This window comes from Pimephales promelas, chromosome 4 (assembly GCF_988280905.1).
Source record: "Pimephales promelas chromosome 4, fPimPro1.hap1.1, whole genome shotgun sequence".
NCBI lineage: Eukaryota > Metazoa > Chordata > Actinopteri > Cypriniformes > Leuciscidae > Pimephales > Pimephales promelas.
The window spans coordinates 28,999,788-29,019,854 of record NC_142772.1 but is presented as its reverse complement, the minus strand read 5'-3'; the positions used below and the strand labels follow the sequence as shown (position 1 = coordinate 29,019,854).

Genomic DNA, 20,067 nt, shown 5'->3' with positions numbered 1-20,067 from the left:
CGAAGTGAATGGAAGTGAACTGTCTTTATAAAGTATCTTCTTATTAAACGGTCTGTACACTTACAAAGTTCTCAGTGCTTCGTTTTGCATGTATGGACCCTCATTATGTTACTGTATTAGTGTGGGGCTATTTTGAGCCTTGTTAGTGGTATAAACTAGCGATTTCTTTTTACTTAGTCAATGCCCCCATTACTAGCATTATATGTTAAACAGTTTTTAGAGATAAAACTCTTTACATTCGATTAACATGAAAACAAATCTCAGAGAACGATTGACTAGGCAAGGCAAGTTTATTTATATAGCACATTTCATACACAGTGGCAATTCAAAGTGCTTTACATGGAAGAAAGTAAAATAATCAAAATAAATCAGAATAGTTAAAACAGTTTAGAATAAAAAAAACAAAACAAAAAACATCCTTGCGGACACATTAAATTGTGACTAGGTACTGATGTTTTATTAGACCAAAGTGACTAGGTACCAATGTTTTATTAGACCAAAGGTTCATTGTTCTTCGGAGTTCTCCTTTATCTGTGCATAGACACAAATCACATGTTAATTGTAGACGCCTGTAAACAGTTCATGTTCATCCAATATGGTTTATTCAGTTTTTTATTAAATGGCTGTGAATGTTTGTAACTTATTTTCTTTACTGTTGCTGTCTCTCTAATGCAGACATTAATGAATGTTCAGACCCGAGCATCTGTCCCAATGAACAGTGTGAGAATACTGTTGGATCCTATGAATGTATACCCTGCCAACCAGGATACCAAGCACAGGGAGGAGTGTGTTACGGTCAGAATACATACACACATAAACACACATGCAACCATGCATGAACAGTTTAGCTTACATGCATTCACAGAAACATATGTCTAAGGATATTCCGACTACCATCAGCTCCTCACACAAGCTCCAGGCATTTCACGACTATACAAAACAACTCTCTTTGCACTACCCTCTGTGTGTCCTCAATAGAACAAAAAAATATTTGTCAATGGATTATAAACATTTGTTTTATTGAATTTGGAATAAACATTATGTAAAATGTGTTACTTTCAGCATTTTTGTGCATGTCATTTAATGTCTAATTAACTTCTAGTATTATTTTTATCAGAATGGTTTCTGCTATTAGCCACATTCTTCTCTAGGTATTGGACATTGAAAAACCATGTACACTACCATTTAGGAAGATTTTTTTATTCCGCAAGGACACATTAAATTTATCAAAAGTGACATTAAAGGAGAACTCCGGCGAACAATGAACCTTTGGTCATATTTTGTAGTATTAAACACATATTTATACCGACTTCATCAGGCCCTGAAAATTCTTCACAAAGAATGACCTTTCTCAGCTGCCATAGTTGCAACTCTTGCGTCATCAGAACAATATGTTCAACGCATCACCGTTTCTGTTTAAAAAACGTTGTGCAACATTTTGTCCGGGCTGAATGCAGCCAAGGGAACACATGGCAGAATCACATGACTTTGAATAGGGGATCACATGACAGACATGAAACATGACAAAAGGCTTGTTCGACTTCATGCAGCTCTGCGCAGACCGATCGTTGGCTGACTTGACACAGTGCATTCCGGTTAGAAATTTTGACCGACTTGATGCAGCCATGACTCCACGTGACTGTGACGTATGCCATCAAAGTACCGCGAGAGCGATTCGAGAGTAGCCAGAGGACTCGGCTGCACAGGCTCTGATGACGTCACAGCTGTTCCACGATTCGCTGGATTCACCGCATGGCAACAATCACGTGCGTTTCGTGTTTATTCTCACACCATGACGTCATCAGAGCTTGTGCAACCGCTCTTGAGAAACTGCGCTGATGGAGTTCTCTGGCTACTCTAGAAATGCTCTCGTGGTACTTTGATGGCATACGTCACAGTCACGTGGTGTCGGCACTGTATCAAGTCGGACAAAAGTCCGAGCTGCATGAAGTCGAACAAGCGTAACACCAAATCGTGACATCAAAAAATCCTGAATACCACAAAATATTAAGCAGCAACATTTTTTTTCTTCAACATTTAGAATTATAATAAATGTTTTTTTGAGAATCACATCAGCATATTAGAATGATTTCTGAAGGATGCTGAAAATTATGCTTTGCCATAACAGGAATAAATTATGATTTAAAATATATTCAAATGGAAAAGAATAATTTGAAATTGTAATAATTGTTTTACAATATTACTGGTTTTTACTGTATTTTTGAGCAAATAAATGAAGCCTTGGTCAGCACAATCTTATGTTTGATCAGCAGTGCAAGTCAATAGATATCTTTATCTACCTGATGCAAATAGGAAAGGCGATAATGTGGGATGTTTTTGACAAATAAATTTGACAATAGTGTAATCTTACAAGAGATGTCTGTCTTTCTCTCTATCAGATGTCGATGAGTGTCAGAAGCGTGGTGTGTGTCTGAACGGCCGTTGTGAGAACTTGGCAGGATCTTATCGATGTCTGTGTAATGAGGGCTTCCTGCCTGAGGCTGACAGCAAAGGCTGCAGAGGTCAGTGGCACACAGCCAACAAAACTAAACAGCATTCTGTTAAATGGAAATGTAATCTGGCCATTCTAAGGGCCAGTTCACACAGAACGTTTTTTTGCTGTAAAAAAGTGCAATGTCTAAAAACACATTTTTTAAAAGTTTAACTTATTTTGACTTAAGCGCCACATTTTGCTGTGTCATGTGCGAGACACTGTGAAAGTCCATCTAGCGTGTGGAAATGTAGCGTAGTGGAATGGAAAGACACTTTCTGTGGGAATGGACCCTAAATGATTTTAAATGAGATTTTATTACTTCCTGCACAAGTTAATTCTAAAGAGAATCAATAAATAAACTGTGCAAAACTTTTTAGTTAAAGGTCCTCTGTCATGAAATTTTCATTTTCTGAGGTTTTTAAATATTAATATGAGTTCCCATAGACTGTATTTGGTCCCCTCGTGTCTAGAATTTTCAATCGGTGTAAACCGAGCTTTGGCTATTTTTCTCTTCTCTGCATATGTCTGCATCTCAGACGCGCTGATCTTTAATCTCTCCTATATAACGTCATATGGGGGAAAGGTTACTCCCCTTTCTCTGCTTTGCCCGCCCGGAGAATTTGGCCCGACCATGAGAAAACGAGCTAGGAACAGGAGGTACGAACACGCAGGCGCGATTTTATTTTTTGCTAGAGAAATAGCTTTGAGATTTGAGTTTTTCCTCGAGAGATATCATGGCTTGCAAACGAGCGAAGCATGGCAGTTGCTCAGTGTTCGGACGTACAAATGAACACAAAAGTATTTTTTAGTTCCTTCATCCGAGCCTCTGAAGAAACAATGGGTTAAATTTTTTTTTTCTCTGGAAATGCGCCGATTCAACTCCCAAAGTTTTGTATGGTCCAAACGGGCAGGAGACAGGTTAGTTAATGTTTCTCTCAAAATCGTTCGATACTGTTTATGCATCAGTAAGTCAAGCCAGTGACTAAAATGTCAACTTAACATCGTTTAGCAGGATGAAAGTAGGATGAAAATAATCTTATTTAAAGAAAGTGTTTAGCAGGATTGATATTCAAAACGGCACGCGCTGCTTTGTTTACGTTATGTGTATCTGCAGCCGGCAGCGTCGGTTTTCCTTTTTGAATGACGAATATAGACTAATATATCTGCAGAAATAGACAGTTGGCTCATGCGCAGAATGCACATTCTAGCTGTCAGTCGCCTGTAGTTCTCTCGGTGAGTTCAAGTGCAGCTTTTTACCCCGATGAGAGCGGACGAGTTCCGGGCTTTAGAGAGAACAGAAACTGCGTTACACTGCACAACGAAGCTCTTACTGTACGTACATCATCATGTCTGCATTGGTGAAAGCAGAGAAAGCAGAAACTGCATTGCAATAAGATCTTCATTCTCACGATCGACAGACTGTCATCTGCTGCTCAATGCTCATCACAGCAATATTTTATGTGATAAGAATTTAAATACTTCAAAAACTTCTCACGATTCAGTAATCTCAATATCTGTAATATTAAAAACGTATAATAGCTGTAGTAAAAGTATTCGAGAGTAATACGTAGCTTTTTCATATGCAAGCATGTCAGCCAATCACAGCAGTGGGCGTTTACACACAGCAGACACACCCCTTCAAACAGAGCGTTCCAAGCAGAGGCTAAAATCAGGCTGGGAAAATGCCTTTTATTTATAAATTATGACTATTTTTGATCTAAAAAACATACTAACATTATAAGGGCAAGCCAGGAAACATTATAAAATAATAAAATAACCCCATGTCAGGGGACCTTTAATACATAAAGAGAGATTTAAGCATGTGTGTGATTATGCAGTCTGTTTGTCTCTCCACAGACATCAATGAGTGTCAGGATAACCGTCTGTGTGCTAATGGTCACTGCATTAACACTGAGGGATCATTCCGCTGCCAGTGTTACTCTGGTTACCAGCCTACACAAGAGGGAAGTCACTGCGAAGGTCAGCTCATAATGACTAATACAACACCCCAAGACACAAACTCAATACTGCACATAACACTGCAGTGTCTGTACACTTAAACAGAAAAGTACAGATTGTGTTGTTAAGGGTGGAATACACTACATGACTTTTGCCCTGATTTTTGCCCCCGTTTGCACTCCAGACGATTTGACGCTAGTCTGCAGATTTTGGACAAAATTTACAGATTTCACAAAAAAAATTGCGTAGATGGGCACAGACTCCAATGTGATTCTATCCAGTCAGAGGATTTGAAACATGTTGGATATTTTGAGATGACTGTAGAACACACATTGATAGTAGCGACTGATAGTATGCGATCCACAGTCGTTTAGTGCATGATGTTTAGTGCATTCTCTGAAACAATTTACAAAGTTGGAAATTGTATGATGCCTTGAAAGCCTTAAAAGTCGTGTAGGCCTTTAGCGTGGCTGACACATAGTACTGACTAACTTTTGGCACTCTAGCGGTTAATAAACAGATCTGGATACATCTTCTGGAAGAACATTGTACCTGTAGCTAGCTACTTCTCTCTGTTTATGTCTATGACGAGTCACGACAGTCTAAAATAGTCTTAATATAAACACTTATTATAGGTGTTGCATAGTGATTCAGGATATGACAAAAACACAGTTTGATAAATGGATTCATGATGTACTAGTTTATTAAATACATCGAGTAAATCTTTAACACAAACAAAGTTATGGAGCTTATTATAATTATTACCCAATTCCACAGAGCAGGCTTAAGCCTGGTCCCAGACTAAAATGCATTATTGAGCTGTTTTAAACTTGCACTGATATATCTTAACATATGTCAGTGGCATTGTTTCGTTTTTTTCAAGGTATGTTTATAAAATCTATAAATGCCTTAATTGTACTAAACCCTAATCCTGGCTTAATCTAAGGTAGTGATGAAACACGCTCTGTAGAGCAGTTTGTTCGCTGCCGGCCACGGTAGAACCATGACGTCACAATATGTCGACCTTCATAGAAGGGGGTGCCTGCGGTTATGTAGATATATATGTCTCATTCTAAGGTAGTAAAAACATTACGGTTTATCAAGTAAATTCTTTATACACCTCTGAAAACATAGTTATGGATGTCATATTGCATTTCTGTTAATAGATACTCAAAATTTTTACTTTAATCGTAATGCATTGGAATACTGTGTTACTCTAGTTAATTTCTTTACAAAGTAATGTGTTACATTACTTTTGAGTTACTTTCCCACCTAGGCTGGGCTACTTGTTTGTTTTTAATAACAAAAATAAAAGAAATCTTCAGAAATAAAAAAAATGAAACAAATGTGATGTTTATATAAAACTCATTTTTGCTTATTTATGGTCCAATTGGATCATCGCAGGTCAGCAGCAAAGACAGTGAATAATAAAGTGAGATTAAATACATAAAGTATATATGTGTTATTTAACATTGCATAATTTTCTGAGTTCGCATTTCACTGTTTTTCTATTTGTATACCTTTTTAGGGAATATTGAATTTGTTTTAGTGCCAGTGAGATGAGTAAATGTGTGCTCACATTAACTCTAGAACTACATACATGTTTACCTAGGACACACATCTCCTCTGCTGCACTTACTCACGATTTCTCTCAACATCGGGACCTGTCAGTCAGTGAATGGCAAAACAAACTAGCTTAAGTTTAAAAAGGGACTCAGTTTGGTGTATAAATATTTTTCATTTTAAACTGTATTTCTTTCGTAACATTACAAATGTCTATATTGTTACTTTCGATCAATGTAATGCAGCTTTGCTAAATAAATACAGTTTGTTAAACAAAAATGTACTGAGCTTTTGAATGATTGGGTGCATCTTTTATAAACCTAATATAGCTGAAACATATCATTAATGCACACGATATGTGATGTGAATCAGTAATATTTTTCTTGATCGGTTTAGATATTAATGAGTGTGAGCGAGCCTCCAATTGTCAACGAGGACGTTGCATCAACTCGATGGGCTCTTACCGTTGTGAGTGCCAGAAAGGATACATGCTTGTCAGTGGCCGAAGATGCCAGGGTATGGGATTTCACACATTTTACATTTCCCAATTCTCCGTCCTGGGCCCAGACTTGGTCCTCTTGTTCACCCTTTGACTCTTTCTCTCTCAGACATAGATGAGTGCGCTGTGGAAAGGAGTCTGTGTCAGCCTCACGGCATATGTGAAAACAGACAGGGTGGATATGTGTGTGTGTGCAACGATGGTTTCATACTGTCAGAAGACAAACACAGCTGTGAGGGTAAGAGTTGCTCTAGTTAATAAGTGTGTTCGGTGATCAAATGAAATTGCTTTTGTCTTTTTTTAACATTTGTTTTTTCCCCACATAGAGGTTGAGATGTATCTGAATGATAAGAAGGAGTGCTACCTAAATCTGGATGACACTGTGTTCTGTGACAGTGTCCTAGCAACCAACGTTACTAAGCAGGAGTGCTGCTGCTCTATCGGTGTGGGATGGGGAGATCACTGTGAGATCTACCCCTGTCCCGTCTACCACTCAGGTGAGATTACAGACAAATACAGGGATTTATTGAAGAGGTATTGGTCCGTCAATGGGTGTATGGGTGTTTGATTGATGTTGTCTGTTGTAGCGGAGTATCACTCTCTATGTCCGGTTGGCAGAGGATTTTACCATGAGGAAGGAAAGATAGATTATGGATTAGCCATACACAGAGGTATATGCGCACAAATATGTGTATTCACGCACACAAACACACACTCCCTCAAATAATTACAGAATTTCTCTCTTTCTCGCTCTCTTCGTAGATATTGATGAGTGCGTATTGTTCTCTAATGAGATCTGTAAGGAAGGACGCTGTATGAACACGCAGCCTGGCTTTGAATGCTACTGCCAACAGGGATTTTACTATGACAGCAATCTACTGGAATGTATCGGTAAAATCACAAACACAAATATATGCACTTGACTGTCCAAATACACACTTGCGTGGGTTAAGTAGATTTTAAATAAAATGAATTGTTTTATTCATCAAGGATTGACAGTAAAACATTTGCATTATTATAAAAAATAAAAAGAATTAAAATCTAATTAAATACATGCTGGTCTTTTGAACTTCCCATTCTCAAAAAGAATCCTGAAACTGTTTTCATATTGTTTCATGAGCAGCAAATCAGATTTCTGAATGATAATGTGACACTGAAGACTGAAGTAATGATTCAGCTTTGCCATTACAGGGATAAATTACTACTACTTCTTTTTTCTTTTCTTTTTTCTTTTTTTGATATATGTTAAAATAGAAAATAATTACTTTAGTTTGTAACAAAATTTTACAATATGACTTTTCCTGTATTTTTGTTCAAATAAACTTTGAACAGTAGTGTATAAAGGCACAATATTTTGTACAATGCTATGATTTGTTTACAATTGTTTTAGTTAAATGATAATTGTAAATCTTTTTCTACTTATTTTTCATGCATTGTAATATATATATATATATATATATATATATAGTTAAAATATATATTAGAATGAATTTTCCTTTCTTTTATTTTGTGATTATAGTGTATGAAATGTGCTGTAGAAATAAACTTGCCTTGCCTTCCTTCTACCACTAGCGGGTAGTATTGCAGCAAAGACAAACTTGGCTTTCACACTAGTAGAAAATTACTTTTACTCTTTTTATAAAATCATCTAATATAACAACCGCCATTTGAATTATATATATATATATATATATATATATATAGAGAGAGAGAGAGAGAGAGAGATACAGTATATATATATAAGAGTAAAAGTAATTTTCTACTAGTGTGAAAGCCAAGTTTGTCTTTGCTGCAATAGTACCCACTAGTGGTAGAAGGAAGGCAAGGCAAGTTTATTTCTACAGCACATTTCATACACTATGGCAATTCAAAGTGTTTTACATAGAGAGGAATTAATCACAAAATAAAAGCAAGGAAAATTAAAAGTTATTCAAACTTTTTGAATAGTTTGTAATAATAAGTTATTATTAAATAGAAAGGAATTTTAATAATAACACTATGGCAATCCATAGAGCTTTGCATAGAAAACAGACAAAATAAAAGCCCGGGGAAATGAATTTAAACTAAGATAAATGATACAGTTATAAAACGAATTAGAGTAAAATGAATTAAAATGGTAAAAAGATGATACATAGAATAAACTTCTCATCTGGCAAAACACCAGTCTGTATCTTATTTTTATCTTATCTTATTAGTCACCACAGTGATAGCAAGGATTTTTTGTCTGGATGGATATTTTTTGTCTGCCCCTAGAGAGCAGCAGAATGGCACAGCACTTCTAACACACAAAAACATCAATAAACCTTAAATCTCTCAAACTTGTTGAACTCAAACACATTATCAAATTCCATAATAATATTATTTTTCTCTCTTTCCCTCCGTAGATGTGGATGAATGTCATGATGAGTCCCTGTGTACCAATGGTCATTGTGTGAACACTCGAGGCTCATTCTACTGCACCTGCAACCCACCCTGGGTCCCTGATGCCGTCAACAAGAAGTGTGTCTTTCCCACAGTTACAGGTAATGTATAATGTGTCACATTAAGAAGTAAAGCAAAAAGCTTTTGCCCCGTGTGAGGCTCGAACTCACGACCTTCAGATTATGAGACTGACGCGCTGCCTACTGCGCCAACGAGGCTGTGACCCGCACCAGCACAAGAGGTTTTATATAGTGTCATAGCTACATGATTCTGTCACTTAATTCCAGTGACACTGGTGAACTCAGCTTGAAACAAGGAATCTATTAAAGAGCACCAATCATGGATTTGTGAAAATGACTGTTCATGTAGTGTGGAATATAGGTGTAAGGGAATGAAAACATCCTGCAAAGATTTATATCTGAAAGTGCACCGTATATAAAGTTATTGTCTTTCAAAAGTGAGAGTCGACTGAGTCTATGAAATTAATTGTTTTTGAAACGAGTCATTAGCAGTTACATTGTGACGTAGAGAGTTCATTGGCCGCTCCCAACAACTGCCAGCGCATACGGAAGTGTAAACTTGAAGTGACGTCTAGAACACATTCAAATACTTCAGCTGAATCGCATCATGTCGAGAAGACGCTGTGTTCTACATTGCAAAGACAGTTCAGCCACTTGTTTCCATTGTCCAGGGACGAGCATGTGAAGAATCAGTGGTCAGAGTTCATATTTGCAACGATACCACAACAGTATAGCCCGAACCTTGTGTTCTCATCATTTTAATGACGAATCATTCGAAATTCAAAAACCTAAATTAATTCAAATGTGTTGATTCACAAGCCGGTTGTTCCTGAAGGACGGCTCAGTATCCAGTGTATATGGATCAAATATGACTTCGCTCTATATAATGAGCACTGTCCCTCAAAAGCCGCCGCGATGTGAGTTTCGCCGGGAAAGCTTGCTCTTGACGGAGACGCGAGTAAGGGACCGTGTGGAAAGTGCACTTTTTCTGACACGTTTGTTCAAACAAACACTATATACAATTTTCAACACTTGACAAGCTATAATCCTGGTTATGGGCGTTACGTTGCCAATAACCAATAACAACTTACTGGGTCATTTGACCAATCGCCACAGATTCGCGTCACTCAAAGGAGGTGTTTGGGAAAATGAATCGTCGAACGAATCATTTGGGAGTCGTTGAGCAAATCAGTTAAAAATAAATGCATATTGTAAGACAAATGAAGTGTTTTTTATCCTTGCATGCAAGTTAAACTGTTTTTGGGAACTCCTAAAACAAAAATAGGAACATTTCAAATGCTATGATAGGGGCTCTTTAAGACCATATTTATTCAAAAGTTATTAGCCTTTTTTGAAATTTTTTTAACTTTTGAAATATAACGTTTTGAAATATTTTGAGTACCTTCAGGGGATGGTGTTGTTGGCACATTTGTTTATTATAGCATTTTATTTCTCAAAACTATATTGAAGTCAATGGGAATTTCATGTTTTGTTCTATTATAGCGCCACCAAGAGGCTCAGTCCCACAAATTTTTTATGTGTCCTCAGAGTGAGCCCATACATATGTGCATTAATTTTAGTGAAAATATCTCTCAGAGTTATAGACATTTATATGAAAAAACACTGAATGACTAACACATGACTTTGAATTTTACTACTCCTTACTATCAATATTTTCGCATTTGGGTATATGGCATATAGCTATCGACCTGTTTCCAAACTTCTGACGCTGGTTTCGTCTCGATCAGACAAGCGGTTTCGAAGATATAGCCAAATGTTTTTTCGCGCTAAATCGCAACGCTACACAAACCGTAAGACGAAACCCAGCATGTTTGGTATCGTTGGACTCGGCAATGATTCGGAAACTCAAAAAGACGACTCCTGTGAAAGTAAGTCGACCACACCCAAAGTTATAAGCATTTGAAAAAATAATCACCACTAGGTGAAGCTGTTTCGAAACGTCTCAGGCTCCTTCAGGGCATCGTACTGATGACCCATACAGAGTTTCGTAACTATTTTCCCATGAAGATATTTTGTAAATGTCCTAAATTTCCTAAAACATTTTTGTGATTGGATGCAGTAAAATCGCATACAAAAATTGACAACTTTAAAGGTGAATTTCTCAATGTTTCGATTTAATTTTTTTATTTTGGTAAACTCAGATTCTAAATTTTCAAATAGTTGTACCTCTGCCGAATATTATCCTATCCTAACAAACCATATATAAATGGAAAGATGATTTAAGATGATGAATAAATCTCCAGGGTCCAGGGCCACATATATTCAAACAGAAAATAGTTATTTTACATTGTAATAATATTTCACAATTTTACTGTGTGTTTAATCAAACAAATGCAGCCACTTGGTGAGCTTAAGAGACTTCTTTCAAAAACATCTCACTGACCCCAAACTTTTGAACGGTCATATATTTTTGCTGTAATTATAAATTAAATACAAATGTAATGTAAATGTTAACCATTATTTAATAATTGTAGACTCAAGTATTTCCATTACGTTATGATCTAATCTTTTACTGGTCATGTTTCACTGTTTCAAAAATGTTTTTGCTGTAGGTGTGGATGAATGTCAGGACCCTGCTAATTGCAAAAATGGCCACTGTGTAAATACCCAAGATTCCTATTATTGCCTCTGCACTCCTCCCTGGATTCTAGCCACCGACCGCAACAGCTGTGTCACACCTGAGGAACATGCGGGTGAGTATAGATTCACGAGATCATCACCGCCATAATAACAGATGCCACAAATTTTTACAATGTAGCGTTCAAAAGGTAAAGCACATTTTTAACGTGGCCGAGAATTTGACCGTTGTCCCTGGAATAGTGAAGATGAAATAACTCCAAGCATTTATTAAAGTTCTCACCAAGACTGTGTGCTTCTGATATCTCTCTCCTTGTCTTCCTCCCTCCTTCTTTTTTTCTCTCTATCTGTCCTTCTCTCTGTCTATCTCTTTAGTAACGGGTGTGTCTGTGGTGCACCTTTCAGATGTGAATGAGTGTGAGGATCCCTCCTACTGTAGGAACGGGAGATGTGTCAACACTCCCGGCTCCTTCCACTGCATTTGCGAGCAGCCACTCACCTTCAGTGCAGCCCTCAAGCAATGCGTCTATGATGGTGGGTATCACAAGTAACCAGCATGCAGACTTGTGATGGGTTGAAAAAGATCTTGTTACTTGTTTAGCCTTCATGTGGCTTGCCAGTCCTGAAGCTTTTGCTCTAGGTGTCGGTTGACCACATGACTGCTGAGCATTTAAGATGTTTTAGCTGTGTTAGCCTTCGAGTTGGCTTCGTTTCCACTTACTTTTCCATGTCTTTCTCCTTCTGTGAACCCTGTGTATTTTGTTTATATTTTTATGTCCTCCATCATCTCCTCATCTCTGTCTTTCTCAGACCGCACTGCAGCGCATAAGGACATATGTTTCCAGGAGGTCGACGAGGATCTCATGTGCACGATGCCGCGGAATGAGCTAACGGTGACGTACTCTGAGTGCTGCTGTCACTACGGTCGAGGCTGGGGCCCAGAGTGCAGGACCTGTCCTAATAGAAATTCAGGTATTGCAAAGAAGTCTCTAATGCTCACCAATGGAAGCAAATAAGAGACATTACTATTTGAAATTTAACAGCCACTGAATACTTTGTTTTGAAATATTTTATTTTGAATTTATTTGCTCTGAATTCACCCCTTTTGAAATTATTTCACTTTGGAAACCATGCATTCGATTTTACCTCTGAAATGTAAACAGGTCTATGAAAATTCTTGATTTCCATTTTAAAAACCTGAATTTAAATTCATACTTTTCAATGCTCACAAATTCAGATACAGAATACAGAATTTCAGATAAAATACTGCTCAAATTCAGGTCGAAAAATACAAGTTAAATATTCACATGGTAACATCTGGGCTACTCAGGATAGGAATAACAGCTGAGCCTGTGTAGAGACAGAGCTTATTTAGGCCACGCCCACGCTGGGGGGAAACAATCCAACCTGTCCCCATTGACTTTGCATTGCGAGAGGCTGCCTCCTTATAAAATATAACAAAAGACAGAAAAATGCCTAAAAGCTGCTGTTTGACAATGGGTACAGCAAACAAGCTAAAAAAAATGGAAATACATTTTTATAAGCTTCCGAACCATTAAAGCCAGCCTTTAAGGAGACAAAAGTTTAGGCTACAGGCAATTTAAGACGTGAAGCATCAGCAGGAAGAATGGGTAAATTGAATATATCTCCTTTTCTCAGGTTCACATAGGGTGGTGAAACAAGCTATCGACATGGTTAAAATTAGGAATGTTTTTTGTTGTTGTTTTTATACAATATTATGTCGGTTTCTAAAGTAAAATAATTTCAAAGGGGTGAAATCAGAGCAAATAAAATTCAGATAAATATTTTTCAAAATAAAATGTTTCAAACGAAGTGTTCAGTTAAATTTCAAATGATTTTATTTGATCAAAAATACAGTAAAAACAGTCATATTGGGAAACATTATTGTAATTTAAAATAACTGTTTTCTATTTGAATATATTTTAAAATGTAAATGGAAAAGATGTATTTTCAGCATCATTACTTTAGTCGTCAGCGTCATGATTCTTCAGAAATCATTCTGATATGCTGATTCGGTGCATTTCTCAGTGTTATCATTGTTAATAACTGTTGTGCTCCTCGATGTTTTTGTGGAAAGTCTTGTCAAAATTCTTTAAGATTCTTTGATGAATAGATTTTTATGGATCTTTTGAAATAGAAATCCTTTGTTAGATTAAGAAAGCTTTACAGTCACTTTTGATCAATTGTATGCATCCTTGCTAAATAAAGGTATTAATGTCTTTCTTTGAAAAAAAAAAAACCCCTAACCGACCCAAAAGTTTTGAATGGTATTGTAAATAACATTAAAACAATTTAGCAGTGTTGAATTTTCTGTTTTATTTTTACATGTATCCATGTGTAATATATATATATATATATATATATATATATATATATATTTTTTTTTTTATTATTATATTTACACTACCCATCCAAAAGATTGGGGTCAGTTAGATTAAAATTCATCAAAGGTGACTGTAAATCTTTCTTAATCTAACAAAGCATTGACTCTCTGTGGTCATTAAAAATCCCATTACACTTCTCTTCCTGGCCACATTCCCTCCATTGGCCTTTATCAATCATGGCCTCCTCATAATAACCTCCATGTTTTCACTTGGCTCAGAGGCTGAGCGGAAACAGAAACAATACCGGCAAGAGTCAGGACAGGGAATCAACCGTAGTCTAACAATCCCAAGATCAATCACAGAAAGGTCAATATCTAGGTAAACGCTTAGAAATGTCAGTCGGGACCAAACAAGACTTCGAAATGAGTATGACTATGAATGTTGCTTAAGTAGAGCAGATCAGCATGGGAAAAGTCAATACTCAGGTGAGGGTGCCCTCCGGTGGCCATCAGAGAGAGCCACAGAGGTCTGATTCATCACAAAAGCACTATATAAATGCTTAATTAATTTATTGATTCATTCCACATTTGTGTTTGGTGAAGCAAGTAGAGAAAGCTGAAATTATTATGCGTTAAGGTCGGATTTAGACTTTGTTGCAAAGAAAAAAGTTAACATAAAAATGCAGTTGCATTGTACATTTGAGCACCTTTTTGATTAAATACAATGACATATAAAAACATTTAATGAATGTTATATTCAAGTAAAAAAAAATTGCAAAAATAAAGTTCCTTTACTTAGTTCTGGTGTGTGTGCGCAGTGCTTTTTAACAGGTTATGTGAGATGCATTTGGAGACCGAGTCTGATGGAGAGGGGGACTTCCTGGCAGCTTTCTCCTACAACCCAGGTGACCTTGACAGTGTAATTGACTTTGAACTAAACAGATTGACTCAAAACTGGCATTGATTCACGATCAGTTCTGTCACTCTCGTGTGTTCAGAGGGAGACAGTTCAGAAGAAGACTCAGACGAGTGTAGCTGCGCTAATGGACGGTGTGTGCGGTCCTATCTGGGTACGATGTGTGAGTGCAATACTGGATATGTACTGGACCACTCGCGAACACGCTGCACAGGCGAGTATTAATGCAGATAGTCAAGCACAGAAGTCATGCTACTGAAATCGACATATTTAATCACTTGTAAATGTACGGACAGACTTAATTTAAGGCTCTCTCTCTCTCTCTTCCTCTAGATATTGATGAGTGTGCGGGCCGGGGGACAAGGTCGAGCCCCTGCAAGAATGCACGCTGTATTAACACCCATGGTTCATTCAGATGTCACTGTAAACAGGGATTTGTTGCACGCCAACCTAACGTGTGTATACGCGCTAGGGCTCAACAGTTCCGCAGCCCACACACTTTCTCTCATGTACATACATAAATTTGATACGCCACCACTAATACACGTCATCAAATGTAGTATAACTGCAGAACATTTTGAGCATTTAACCACGTTTCACTTCCTCGTGTCCTGTTTATCATTTTGGAAATTAATCATTAACTTAAATATTAATAGGTTATGTTGCTTTTATTGTATACTTTTATTCACATCCCTCCTAATCTGTTTGCACCCATTTGAAAATGTGTTTGTTGTTGTGTTGGAGGAGGGATTGTCATTGGATGACATGTCTTTTAACTTAAGTGAGCTCTTTTTATTATTTTGCAGCTCAGCACGTTATGGCTAACTTTATTATAGCTCACCATTTTGTTAAATATTGTGCGTTTTCTGTTTCTCTAACTTTGTAAGAATTAAAGCGATTATTTTTTTTCTTATTGCTTTCGGCCCTCTGTCAAACAGTTTGATATCAACGATCATTTGATTTTTGTGATATTTCTTTGTTTGTATTAATGTCTGTTTTTGTTCACCATTGATAGTGTTTAGTTCTATTCATTTGTGTTGTACATTGTGTTCTTTATTTGATAATGCAGCCATGGTCATCTTTCTTTGGCTGCACTGAGCATATTAGCGTGTTTATATGAAGTCCATTGACAGATGGCAATGATGGTTTTGGTTTTCTAAACCATTTAATTTGTGCAAAAAAAAAAAAAAAAATGTTCTACTGAAGCGAAATGAAAAAGTTTGTTTTCAGTTTCTTAAATACTTTTTGCTTTCTTTATGAGACACAACTGTGAGAAGTTATTTTTCACACACAAAAAAACAGACTTAACTACAGAACCGCAATACTATAGCAGTACGAAAAGATGACATCTACCAAAGAAATGAAGATTAATTAATTAATAATAATAATAAAATAAGTCAAACCCTCAATGCTGAGTGCTAGCTGACTGATTCTCTCTCTATCTTTAATTTTTTGTTTGTTTAATTAATTACAGTTGGGATCCAGCAAAATGCTTATGTAAATTTCCAAACAATAAGGCTGAGAAAATGGGAGATAATTATTGCACTATGAAAACACAGGGTGGGAAGCCTTGCTTGTCAGCTTGGTTATTTGGTATATGTCAGATATTATCCCTAAGTGAACACAGAATATTAGTCCCACTCTTAATCATATCAACCACTTGATGTCACAAGTTAGCTAGAATAATTTTCCTTTGAGTAATGACAGCTGCTTTGAAAATGGCATCAATACACTCATTAATTTACTAAAGACCAGCTGTAGTATCAACTGCTCAGACAAAGGGTGAAAGGTCAAGTACCAGCACACCTGACAGACTCCGAGGCAGGCGGAAGGCTGAAATCCATCAGTGTGCAGTGTTAGCTATTTTTAATGCATCTATTGTGATTAGCCATGATGTGAATAAAGGCTTTTTAACTTTTTTTTGGAGCGGAAGAAGTGCCTTGTATTCTTTTCTAAAGTGTTTGAAACCCAACCTAAGAACTGGGATTACTTAAGGTCCTTTCAGAAAGTAGCATTCCGAGATGCTTTCTGATTTAGCAGGAATAGTAATAGAGTTGCTACAACACATAGTGCAACTACGATGAACAAAATGGTTGGCTCTTAGATTTGTATGATGTGCTGGTTTGCACTGCAGGCTGTCAATAACAACCTGTGTACACAGAGCTTTTCATAACAACGTGCCAAACTGAAGTCTAAAATGTATTTGTGTAACTTGTTGTAAAATAACATTCAAGCACTTGTTAAAAACACATCTGAGGCTAATGAACAATTTTCTTCACATTTTGTAAAATTAATTTTCCAGCGAGTCAAATGTTAGTATAGGTATAAACACACTAATAATTTCTAGTGTTCTTCCTCCGCCTAGTGGCAAAAACAATCTATTTTGTTTCTGGCACTAGAGGGCAGTAGACTGTAGTCTATCTTTCATAAACCTCTCACTTTTATAAAGCAATTATATTTTTGATGTTTTTTCCCCCATATCATCAATCTTTAATGCATTTCCAGTTTCTCTCTCTTTCTGCCGATGATGTAGATGAAGGTCACCAGTGTGATCAGTCTTGGCTGGTCCCTGGAGCGTACGATCACACCAGTGTGATCGGAACATAGGATTGAGCGTTTTCAACCACATAATGTTTATTTTAGCTTTTAGACATAAATACACATGAGTACTAGCAAAACAATGATTTTGAGTTTGTAAAATACACTCGGATGTCTATGTAAGTGGCAATAATGACACGTTTTTTTTCATTTCAGATACACATTGTGTAAGTAGATTTACATTGACCCTATTCTTCTCCCAGTTCACTGGCCATAAAGATGTTTAAACAACAAAACGCATCCACTTGCACATATTTGACAATCGGAATATCAGTGTTTCATGCTATAGCTAATAGATTTGTGAATATTTTTAATAAAAAGGAAAAATTACATAGAGGCAGATCTAAATAAGCTCTAAATAACGGTCGACTTGAAAAACTCATGCTGCGGGTAGATGGTGGGCCGAACGCGTTTTTCGTGTTGTTGTCGATCGATCTCCATCGATAGAGTATACGCTTCTTTTATGTACGCTATTAAGTCATTATATATAGTCAAATAGAATTTGTTGGCAATTCTGGTTTGATCATATATTTTCACAAACGTATGTTTTATTTGTCAATAGTCTTAGGCAAATCGCGGGACAGCTCTAACGTAGCTGAACCAATCGGATTGTAGTTTTTAACTCATTAAAAATACTAACCAATCGCAGATGGCCAAACTAGGACCCCGACATGAGCGGAAGTGACATGCGGAAATGTCATTGTAGGTCTATATTTATATATTTAACATTTAGCTATCAGTTATAATATTTTAAATTTACATTTAAAAAAATATTTGCCCCGTGTGAGGCTCGAACTCACGACCTTCAGATTATGAGACTGACGCGCTGCCTACTGCGCCAACGAGGCCATATTATCATAGCGTACAGGGCTACATTATCAACTGACATCCACTGTTTGTTGTATTCCGTTGAAGTTATGGGCTCACAACATCTGTTTACATTTCAAACAACAATGCCATTCTTGAATCGTGTAAATAATTGTTTGGTCAAGAACCTATTATAGCCCAGCTTGCAACTAAACAAACTACTATCTAACGCAGGTGACCGATCCGTTAAGTTACTAGTAGCAGCTAACTTCGGCATTCCGCCAACCAGTGGACACATATCGCGGGCTGAGAATGTTCGCAGTTAGATTTTGTGCATCAATACAATTTACAGGTAATTAAATTCTTGCTTTGAATGAGTGGCCTTAGGCACACTTCCCCCATAGTCTGTACGTCCCCTCTTAATGTAACATTTTTGTAATAACAAGGAATATAAGATCTGGTATCGTGTTGTATTAGGGTAACGTTAAGCAGAGAGGGAAAGCAAATAGGAATAGAACTCAATTTCAGGATTAGACTTGTGTCTTTATGTACCTCTGCTTAACAAAACAAGCAATTGTAGTTGTGGATAGTAGATTATTAGATTATCTCTTTATATTGGTTGTATTTATATTGGCGAGTCTGGTCATGTTTAAGTTCGATAAAAAGTAATTGTAGAAAATAATATGCATATTACAAGCACATGCTAAAAACTAACACAAAGGGATACTTCATGCTTGACCTAAAAATTCTATCATTTACTCACCCTCATGCTGTTCCAAGAGCAAGACTACATATAGGCCTACGTATACATACATACGTCTGGTTCGATATCTTTGTGGGGATTCTCCATAAAATATTCTGAAGAATGTTGGTAACTGAACAGTTTGGGCAACCATTGACCTTTATTCTGTGGACAAAACCAGAATATCTTTTTTTGTGTCCCACAGAAGAAGAAAAAAAAGTCCTACATGTTTGGAATGAAATAAAGTAAATGTTGAGAGAATTTTCACTTTTGGTTGTAGTGCCCTTTTAAGATCTTATGCTGCGGAAACAAAATCAGAAATCATATTTTGAATTCATATTAATGACCTAGTTATTCATTCAATTAGTTGTTTATTAACATTCCAAAACAAATACTAATTTTTAATTCATGATATTATTAATCAACATTTGTATGGGCTGCATATCTTAGTACCCAATAAAATCCTTTATAAACACAAAAAGAGCTAACAGGGCACAAATAACTAGGATGCAACCCAGAGTGATGGCAGCATACAAAGTTTTATCATGGGACAGGGGTATCTTCGCCTGGCCACGTCTGCCTTTTATTGTTATCCCTGTACCTGCTGTACTTAATCGCTTTCCCACTGTTTTTTCTTTGGTTCCTTTAGCAGGTTGAATCATAGTAATACGATTTATACCAGTAGCTTCATTTATTTTTGTTGGACAATTTAAAGTTTTTATAGCTTGAGCAGATTCTTGTGGTCTAACTGTGGTTGTTTCAACTTTAGATGGCTTTTTTCCTGTTGTTTTTAGTATTTTTATGATTGTGCTTGGTGCCGCTTTTGTTTCAGTTATAAATGCTGCAGTATTGAATGTTACGGCTGATTTAATTTTTGTTGTTGCTTTTTTTTCAGATGTAATTTTTGAAGTTATTAATTTAGTGGTAATGAAATGTGTTGCACCGTCTGTCATTGGTTCAGGTATCGGAATTGCACTTTTGATATGAGCTGTAGTTGTAGTTTTAGCAAAACTGGTTGTCCCTGATTCTTGTTGTAGTACTGTGATGCCTACTTCTGTAGGTTTCCCAGATATCCCCTCGTCTGTTTCACTTTTATGTGTTTGTTT

The 20,067-nt window shown here is 36.7% G+C and overlaps 1 protein-coding gene and 2 non-coding genes across 5 annotated transcripts in view; 1 reads left to right on the top strand and 2 right to left on the bottom strand.

Annotated features, from left to right (window-relative positions):
- Positions 1 to 16,740, top strand: part of ltbp3 (latent transforming growth factor beta binding protein 3) — a 51,857-nt gene extending 35,117 nt beyond the window's left edge. Inside the window, exons 16-30 of one of the 3 annotated variants that reach the window (XM_039650049.2) lie at positions 676 to 795; positions 2,400 to 2,522; positions 4,352 to 4,474; positions 6,413 to 6,532; positions 6,625 to 6,753; positions 6,842 to 7,012; positions 7,103 to 7,186; positions 7,278 to 7,406; positions 8,900 to 9,037; positions 11,530 to 11,670; positions 11,960 to 12,088; positions 12,365 to 12,526; positions 14,717 to 14,803; positions 14,897 to 15,028; positions 15,148 to 16,740. In XM_039650049.2, coding sequence (XP_039505983.2) covers positions 676 to 795; positions 2,400 to 2,522; positions 4,352 to 4,474; positions 6,413 to 6,532; positions 6,625 to 6,753; positions 6,842 to 7,012; positions 7,103 to 7,186; positions 7,278 to 7,406; positions 8,900 to 9,037; positions 11,530 to 11,670; positions 11,960 to 12,088; positions 12,365 to 12,526; positions 14,717 to 14,803; positions 14,897 to 15,028; positions 15,148 to 15,335 — 1,976 coding nt within the window. In that variant the 3' untranslated portion in view covers positions 15,336 to 16,740. Of the gene's footprint in view, positions 1 to 675; positions 796 to 2,399; positions 2,523 to 4,351; positions 4,475 to 6,412; positions 6,533 to 6,624; positions 6,754 to 6,841; positions 7,013 to 7,102; positions 7,187 to 7,277; positions 7,407 to 8,899; positions 9,038 to 11,529; positions 11,671 to 11,929; positions 12,089 to 12,364; positions 12,527 to 14,716; positions 14,804 to 14,896; positions 15,029 to 15,147 lie in introns of all 3 variants that reach the window. The other 2 variants (XM_039650048.2, XM_089130236.1) reach the window with 2 other exon arrangements.
- On the bottom strand, positions 9,082 to 9,154 carry trnam-cau (transfer RNA methionine (anticodon CAU)). The gene has a single exon. It is a non-coding gene; the product is annotated as a tRNA-Met (tRNA).
- Positions 16,741 to 18,187: 1,447 nt separating the features above from the next.
- On the bottom strand, positions 18,188 to 18,260 carry trnam-cau (transfer RNA methionine (anticodon CAU)). The gene has a single exon. It is a non-coding gene; the product is annotated as a tRNA-Met (tRNA).
- Positions 18,261 to 20,067: the final 1,807 nt, after the last annotated feature.